Source organism: Acanthisitta chloris, unplaced genomic scaffold (genome assembly GCF_000695815.1).
Source record: "Acanthisitta chloris isolate BGI_N310 unplaced genomic scaffold, ASM69581v1 scaffold5334, whole genome shotgun sequence".
NCBI classification, from domain to species: Eukaryota; Metazoa; Chordata; class Aves; order Passeriformes; family Acanthisittidae; genus Acanthisitta; species Acanthisitta chloris.
The window spans coordinates 9,200-18,453 of NW_008667530.1; the positions used below are offsets into that span (position 1 = coordinate 9,200).

The 9,254-nt window shown below is 40.8% G+C and overlaps 1 protein-coding gene across 1 annotated transcript; it reads right to left on the reverse strand.

Annotated features, from left to right (window-relative positions):
- Nucleotides 1-3,902: 3,902 nt before the first annotated feature.
- KRR1 (KRR1, small subunit (SSU) processome component, homolog (yeast)) lies at nt 3,903-8,933 on the reverse strand (the record flags this gene model as incomplete). Its single annotated transcript, XM_009072524.1, has 9 exons — nt 3,903-4,232; nt 5,695-5,788; nt 5,912-5,989; nt 6,159-6,329; nt 6,851-6,907; nt 7,484-7,567; nt 7,664-7,789; nt 8,026-8,160; nt 8,758-8,933. Coding segments are annotated over 9 exons (1,064 nt in total), but the record flags the coding sequence as incomplete, so codon positions are not given.
- Between the last annotated feature and the right edge of the window lie 321 nt (nt 8,934-9,254).

Sequence of the window (9,254 nt, forward strand, 5' to 3'; positions counted from 1 at the left end):
AAGACCACAGTCTGTACATAAATTATTGGTAGCACAAAGTTCAGCAGAGACACTGTTTGCATTCACAGGTGATTTAAAAGTACAGAAATACCATCTTTGTTACAGGCAGCGGCTATGAGAGCTTATAAGGAGCTTTCTCATTCCTCAGAACCAGCAGCTGGTTTAAAATTACCCATGAATTTTTTCACTGGAGCAGTGTGTGTGTGATTTCAGTGGGTAAGGGGGCACACTGTCCAGGCAGCACACTGAGGTGCAGGCACTGCCCAGCACACTTTCTTAGGAAGAGCTGGAGAGTGTCCTGCCCAGGAGCTGGCCCCAGTCCCAGCTGAGCTGAGCCCCAGAGCACACACCTATTCCTATTGTACTCTTTTTTGGATGCTCCTCCAGCAAGATGCAGAGTAGCCTGTATCCTTTAAATGGGGTGTTTGAAAGAATTTTTGGATCCCTGTGAGCTCTGGTATTTGCATCCTTTTCCCAGTCTCACAGTGCACTGGGGCCATTGATACTTCACTTAGAATTTGTTCTTAAAAACTCTGTGCCAAGACAGTTTCATCTATGTTTACATGGTTGCAGTAATTGCAGATTACAGTGATTGCAGTATCACTGCAATCTTTCCTGTTTTGTTTTTTTCTGAGAAGAGGCTATTTAAAACAATAAATTGTTGCAAGCAAGAAACTGTTACTTCCTGCTTCTCATGTCTCGCAATCCTGTGTATTTGTAACATGAGCTGAAGCTTAACTGCTGGTGCACAAAATAGCCCCACACTCAGCTCCAACCTGACCATGCTGGGAAAGATAGAACTCCAGATAAAAGCACACTGTACCCATAGAGGTGCCTTTGGTTCAACAGCTGCCAAGGAATGAGTCTCCTGGAACCTGCACATCTGGAGCAAGGAGATAGCAACAGGAACAACTGCTGTGTTCAGCTGGGCATGTTGTCTACAGACTGCAGTTGCTCAGAGGAAGCAGAGCCTGGCAGGAGCAGAGCAGCACAAACTCACAGCAATCCGTATCTGTTTGGAAGCCTCTGCACCAGGTCCCTCTGCAGGGCACTGACACACACTGCTGTAGAGGAGTCTAGGAAGTTCCCTCACCCCTTCATTTCCAGGGTACTGTCCCCGCAGTACCTGTCAGGATTTCTGCATACCCACTCCTGACCTCACTACTGGTGTGGATTTTAACTGAAAGCACTGGAACCGAGAGCCATCATTTCTCACACTACTCTTCCAGGTAGTTACCTGCTTGCAGCAGAATTGTTTCAGCATCATAGCATTCCCTGGACAAATAATTTTTAAAAGTGCAAATACGACTGGGGACAGAATTCTTCATTTTGCCCTTTGTATTCAGTTTGTAGGCTCCTGGAGCCAAGACATCACACAGACAGCAAGTAAGTGGTTTCTTTTCCACACTAGTGACTAGGGTCCCAGCACCCACACTGGCCTACTTACGAGCAAGCCAAGCTCAGTTCTGTCTCAAACTGGGCAGAGTAGGATGTATAATAAAATGCAGTTCCCATTTCTAAGCAATGTCATTGGTCTGTGTGAAAAACCAGCTGCTTTCCTCCCCACATCTTCTTACCACTCTTGTGTGAAACCCACACTTCAAGCCTCAAGCACCCATTTCCTGCCAAGTGCCACCTAAAACCTGCCTGCAAGCGGCACATGGGCCCAGCCCTGACTGTGAGTTTCTTGCGCAGGGCTCCCACACCAGCACGGAGTCCAGCACAATGTTTGCCCTGCTGAAGCCATGTGCAGTTAGATCCTACTACTGCAAAGAGGAATGCAGGAAGGGCAATAGTGTACACTGCTGTGTCCAGGGAGTTTAAAATAAGCTCAGCAAGAATTCTCCCCTGCTTAGTTTAATCTATGCATGGTTTCCAGGAGAACAAACTGAAGGAGCTCAGAGCCCTTGAAGTTCAAAACATTCACAGCACTTTCACTTAACTCTCTACTTCAGCAGCTGTTAGGACATATCATAGAAAAAGCTTCATTAAAAACCCTAAATCACTGGGGCTTAAGGCAATTAAACCCCCAAACTTTACAACTGTGGCATCTTTCAAACAAAAAAGCCTGAAAGTCAAGAAGGCAAAGGCAAACAAGTACCTTTGTCATTTTAAAGACATCCAGAACTCCAGGTATTCAGATCTGGATAATCAAACCACTTTGAGTTGTCCACACTTGAGTCTGTGAATGCCATATGATAAATACAAAACACTGATATATAAATGCAGACTTCAGGTACATTCTTGCAAGCCCGTAAACCTCTAAAAGTTTAAGGAGATAATTTGCAGTAGTTTGAGCTGTTCTGAAAATACAAAAATCCCACCCTTTTTCACCCCTCCAAATCAACTTTATTCTTTACTTTGTATACAAGTGCTCTAACTGTAGAGCCATACTCTCTCAGAAAACACATACACAAAGCACCAACAGTGAACCCTGCAATCCGATATGGGTCCTTGGGCAGACAAATCCTTTGGTTTTACTTACCTTGATTTTCCAGTCTGAGTAAATAAATGTCCAACAAACAATCCTGGAAACCTGTCAACAACTGACAAAGATTAAGCATGATGTGACACCTTCCCACCCGAGAGCAACAGGACAAGATTTCCTGAGGTCTGCTAAGAATTTTACTACAGATAGGGATTTGACATAAAAGCTCCATCCATGACTCAGCTGTGGGTCCTACATTGAAAAAGGACATTTCCATGGAAGTAAGTAGAACTTAAAGCTAGGCTGCCACTAGGTTCAGCTATGTTTTCCTGCTCTGGTGCTCAGGCAACCAAGCAGTTAGTGGATGCAGCTGGAAAACACTTTTTTGTAGAGGACTTTCACTGCTAGATCAGGTTCTTGCCCTGCAGGGCAAGCACCTCAGCTGTGTTTCAGCACACACATGTGCTGGCTCTCCAACCAGATATGTGCTAAATTCTTATTTAGAAATGGAAGATAAAAAAGGGAATGGAGGTGTGTTCATTTCCTAGCTACAAATCAAAGGTTACTAAACCTAAAAGCAGTGAGCTGCACCATTCCAACATAACCCCTTCCATGGTATGTACAGGGCACCAAAACTCCAGACCCTGGTAAAAGCACTCTAACACAGTCATGCAACTAGTGTAGCTCTACCTTCTCCTCATCATTACATTTCCATCTTCGACCTCAGACCTATGAAATAAGCAACAGCTGCTCTGCCAGTGCACTTTGTTTCTTGACATTTTGCATTTTCAGGAAACTTACAAACCCCTAAACTTCCTTTAAAACAGGCGAAGGGCCTCAAAAAAAAAACCCACCAAAAATTATCACAGTTTTTCTAAGACTTTCTTGCAAGCAGGAAATAAATCCAGAATATATTTATGTAAAGGTAGATAACATGACTTTATACTTTCCCAGCAGCACAGTGCATGTGGAAAGACACTTTGTACAACATTCTGTCCAAAACTCTATCAGGATAATGCTAATAAATGACAGTTTATTAATGGTATTCAATGCAGATTATGGTCTGTCTAATTCCCATGTGACGCTCTGAGTTTGTTTCCTGGAAAACAAGATTGAGGTTGTGTAGTAGACGGCAAATTAAGGGATTTAAGAACAATATATCAAAATAGTTTATTAACATCAGGACAAGACACAAAAATAACCAGCTTTTACAGAAACAAAAGCATAACATAGTAGTAATCAATCCTGCCCATTTAGCAAAAGTTATCACCACAACTGAGTCTGCATATAGGTTGGTAGTCTTTCACAGAAGACTTACCTTGAACTTCACCTTCCTAGAGTTCTTTGACCCTAACATGGAACACTGCATCAAACTCCTAAATGTTTCTATTAGGGAACATTAGCTTTAGGTAGATGGATATTATCCAAATACACTCTCTGACTTTCTCAAACAACATAGTGGCACAGGTTTTCTTCACTAACCTTGGCAAGTCTTCACAACTGCTATAGGTCCACTAATTAAACTGTACTTAGGAAAAGAGAATGATCTTTCTACCCAGACTTTTGTGGTCCAGATTCAACTGACAGTAAGAAGTCTTCAATCTTCCAAGTGTGAAAATGTTCATTATCAGGGGAGAAAAGTGAGCACCTTGGGTGTTGAATTACTTTTTTTTCTTTTTTGTCTTTTCATCTGCAGCCATTTTTAACTTGACTTCTTCTGCAGGAAGTGCTCCTAATTTCTTCTTCTTTGCATTCTTTACCTTTTCCTTGATGGCTTCTATATCAATTTTTTTCTCAGTGGCAGCTACATAGTAAAAACAGAACAAAAGGTAACAGACATTCATTTTACTTCTTCACAATTTTAACAGCCTACAAGATGACTTCATATAAAAACACAGTAAAGTGCATCCTGTGGCATTGGCTAGGAATCATTTTATGTTTACTAATGATTTTAGAGATCACTGTAATAATATTTTTTGTTGAAACTAGTCTTATCTTCTTCAGCAGAATTCAAAGAGAAGAGTCATATAAAACAATCCCATACCACTGTATTTGAACACAGATGCCACACCCTGCAGACATACAACTATCATCCCCCAGGACACAGACGGATTCCTCTGAAATTAAGACACACACACTGTCAGGCACAGGCCTAGGGACTCTCTCTCTCTCTCTCTGACCATCCATTAGTGGCTGCTGTCAGGAAAAAGGATGAAAGGCTGGGGGAATATGATGCAGGTCTTTGACCCCTGCATGAAGACTTTTATAAGGTAAGGGACTTCTCCAGGGAGTACCAGAATACTAAAGTGAAATTCTTAATGCTGAGCAACACGAGTAACTTGCTCCTATGTACAGCTTGGTTATGGTGTTTTTCTTTTCTGAGCACAAGTCATGAGTTTGGATCTAACTCTCTTATCTCACACACTGAATTCCCACATCTAACAGTGTGTACCAGCTGACTGCTTTGGATCTCAGTTCTTCTCTACATACAAACTACTGCTGTCATTTATTTTTGGAAGACTGAAGGATTTCAGGTCAAAGCACACAGCAGCTAGAAAAGCACCCTACTTGAGAGACAGTACAGTGAATAACAGGATCATTGACAATTTACTGCCATCACAAAAATTTACTGTTTCCATGCTGCAGAACACATGATTTTCAAGCAACAGGAGCTTTTAAGTTCCTAAGAAATTGTGTAATATATAGTGTATTAACAGGCAGGTAGTATAGCTAATACAAAACATATATAGCAGATCTAATACAATGAATGAATATGCAGCATAATCAAAGAATCCAGAAAACTGAAGGGCCTTTTCTCTAGTGCATTAAAAAATTAACTGAGAACATAAGCTCTTACTCTGCATATAGTGTGGTTTCACTTAAAGTTTTAGAAAAGCTATTTACCCTATCTTGTACCAATACTTCGTTGTGCTGTAAGTTTTCAACTAAGTATTGTTTTCGGGTTTCTTTTTAGAAAAGCCACTTGGATGTGGAAGTTATGGCAGCTTCACTCTAAGATTGAAAACCAAAACTTGATGGAGCCAAAACAATCAGTTGAGATTGACCATACTACAGAGAACTGTCATTTTGTAGGTATTGAATTATTGGCTGCATGACCTTTCTACTGTCCCTGGCAACTCTAAGCATGGATCTTACCACCAGGACATGTTTTGACCTTTCTTTTTTCCTAGGCTGTATCTGCAAAATCAGTCAGCCTAGGAATCAACAACACAAGGTTCTACAACAGGAAAAAACAAAATGGTTACCTTTGTTTGTTTTCACAACTGGCTTTTCCTTTGGTGGGATAAAAGCTTTATTTCTTTCTTCTTGTCTTCTCTTGACTGCATCTGCTTGCTTTGCCTAAAGTTACCAATAAAAAGGTCAAGTAGCAGTAAAGCAGGGCAAAAAGGACATAAAAATAATCAAATTCCAAGTCAGTAATCAAATGCTTTTTAACTGGACAGTGGGTTCATACAACTTTACCTTTCTCTCTTCCATTTGCTTTCGCTTCTTCTGTCTTTCTTTCAAGAAGTATTCACCACTTGCCAATTCTTTATCAATCTGTGTAAGACAAGCACCAAGAAGCCTTAGGTAATTATGCATCATAAGCCAGATGTATAGCATCAGGATATCAGAACTTGACAGACAAAGCCTCCCAACCACTTTTTAGAAAGAACACAATTTCAAGTCTTGTTCTATTCCTGCATAACCAAAGAAAGTTTCAGCTGACCTGACTTTCTGGCTGTGGAGGTGGGAATGGTGTGTACTCCTTCTTAGTATTTTTCTTCTTGGGCTCCTTGCGTTTTTTCAAGTTCTTCCGCTTGAACTTAGGCAAAAATCTTTCCCAACTTTGTGTCCTCAGTTCAGGATCTTTTGCTAATTCCCTTTTGATCATCAAAGTCTTCAGTAGTTTCAGAATGTCACAAAGAAATTATTAAAAAAAACAGTATTACAGTAGTAGCCAAGAGATTTAAAATGCAAGTTTTGCTAGACTTTCTTTCAGTGAATATGCTATATCCAAACCTTCCATCTCCCACCTCAGTAAGGCCAGAGGGGTTTATTATTATTATGAACAGCAGAACCAGAAAGATACATGTCTCAAAACGGGGACAGAATGCCCTGGTGAAGGTGCCGCATTTTAAATGGGCAAGCGTCATGCAAACAATCAAAGGGAGGAAAGTTTATACATTCTTTTCCTTCAATGTTTTCTCCAATACTGTTAATAGTATTATGGCAATACTATGCCACTATTACAGCAATACATAGTAAAATGTAGGATATCAAAGTCAGTGGTTTTTTTAAAACAGCAAACAACAGAAACTCTCAAAAATAGATTATCACACAGAAACATGTTAACATACAACTGTCTGGGAAGAAATAGTATTCCCTTGTAAACAAAGATGAAGAGTGGACCATGCTAACCTTGATATTATATATGGGATGTATATTCTTCATTGTGTCCAGAACAACTTTTCTCACCTGTATTTAATACAAAAGAAAAAGAACAATGTTGCATATTGTAATCAATTCAAATACCAGGTATATTATCTTCCTTCCTCTCCCTGCCTCTGCCTCCCCAAAGTAGTATCATTTCAAATCATAGAAACAGTAAAGTTGGACAAGACCTTCAAGATCATAGAGTCCAGCCTTTAGAAAGCTCACACACAGGGTTAACTGGAAGGCACAGCACTTCAGAAATATCAATCATATTGTCATAATATTACCTACTCCAGCAGGTAACATTCATTTCAGGTTACCATGGATCGTATGGTGTCATGAGGAACTTGCTTTTGACAAGCATTCTTCTCCAACATAGTTATTAAAACACATACAAACACTTTTTCATCCAAGACAGAAAGATATCAAGAGTCTAAACACAATTCAGCAGCTAAGATTGTAAGGCTACAAACATTCAGGGAAATGTAGCTCACTAACACATAGCTGACAAGGAAGTGAAATACTCCTGAGGTCGCCAGACTTTGCCTCTTATGTGCCCTCGAGTCGGGCACAGAAGTTTGTGTTTGCTACACAAACAGCTCATCCACCTCCCCTTACCTCTTTTAGCCCACTGAAGGGTCCAAGAGCAGAAACTGTGTTGCCTTGCACCATTATGTAACAGTTTGTTAACAGTTCCAGGGCCTAGACCAAAAAAAAGAAATGAAATCAGTATAAACTGAGGACGTGCAACAACTCTGGGGCTATGAATTGTCTGGTTACTACACCTATAGGAAATACCTTTAAAGTGGATCCTTTTGGCCCAAGAAGACGTGCTCTTCTCTTGATGAAAGTCTCTCTCTTCCTCACCAGAGAGCCTATCTTAATAATGTCACATGCAACGTCGTCCTGAAGGATACGAACCGCCTGAAAAGACAAGGTGCAGGCAATACAATCTGAATGCAAAGGGATTATTCATAAGAGCCAAGAGAATACTTCGGTTTATTCTTCTCACTTTGCTTTCAGATAGATTTACTTTAATATACATATTACTTTACTGGACTCCCTTGAAAACCCTACATTTTGGAACATACTATTTTGTAAGCATTATGATAGGATGTAAGACAGAACAGAAATAGAAACTTACAGAGTTTAATACAGACCTGCTCAAAGGGAACGCTTCTTGCCAGAAGTTTTATTAAATCTCTAGCCCTGATGATTGCATATGGATCAAAAGTCTTCTTAGTGGTAGTGACAGTCATGCTGCCTTCAATCAGATCCAGCGCCGCATTCACATACTGCAATGTTTGAAAAGAACCAGAGAATCAGTCTCTAAATGAGGACCTCATCATTCAGCCATAGCAGTGAGCAGATAACAGAATACCACAGACTGAATGGAGATCTATTCTCCAGAAATCCTTAGGTGACCTTTAGCTTCAGGAAATTCACACACACAAAAAGTAGACTAAATCTAAGTGTCACGAGGCCAAGAGCACCACCTCCCTCATCTCTCTGAATTCAAGTGCCACAAAGTTGTCAGTGCCTGGATAGGGAGACATTTGCTGCTGCAGAGAGCTTTGCTGACAGCGGCCGCACCGTCCTGACGTATGGGGCGCGGAGTGCGGCTCACACATCGTCCACTCCAGCACGCTTTCAAATATGAGGAGATATCTGCTGCTGCAGAGAGCTTTGCTGACAGCAGCTCTAAAGAACTGCAAGTCTGGCTACACAGCTCTTCACCGGTTTGGATGGCAATAAAAAAATGACACTGCTAACTCTAAATGCATGCACAGCAGAAACACAGCATGAGAAAAGTAACTGGCACTGTCTATATAAGCTTCAGTAAAATCTGTACGTCCTCAAAGATCATCATCACAATGAAAAGGAATTCATACATGTTCACCCAAGGCTTTCTGGACGAGTGGCCAGCACTCTTTCAAGTATGCTTCTCTGTATTTCGGGAACAACGTCGCAAAACTGCTTTCTTCCAGCAGCCCTTTGGGATTATCCTCTCTTGTAAAGGCTGGCTCTTTCCATCCATCTGGCACAGTGAGAAGTTCAGATTCATCAACTGTTATAGGTAGAAAAAGAAAAAAAAGCTGTTTTTTTCTCTCCTGTTGCATCAGTGACTATTACCTATCCTCCTCCCTTAACTACAAAAGGTACAATACTGAAAGCAGGGACAGTATTTGGTTTAGTGCTCTGTTGAATGCAGTTTGCATCTCTTCTGACCTTAAAGAACTTACTTCTTCAAGCTGTTTATGTCATAAAACCATAGAATCATAGAATTTTAGGCTTTAAGCTGTTCATGTCAAAGCCTTATCTGGCTCCAAACCCAGCTGGTTGCTAAACAAAGGTGGGTTAGCCCATCTTTGTTGTCATCCTGTGGGGG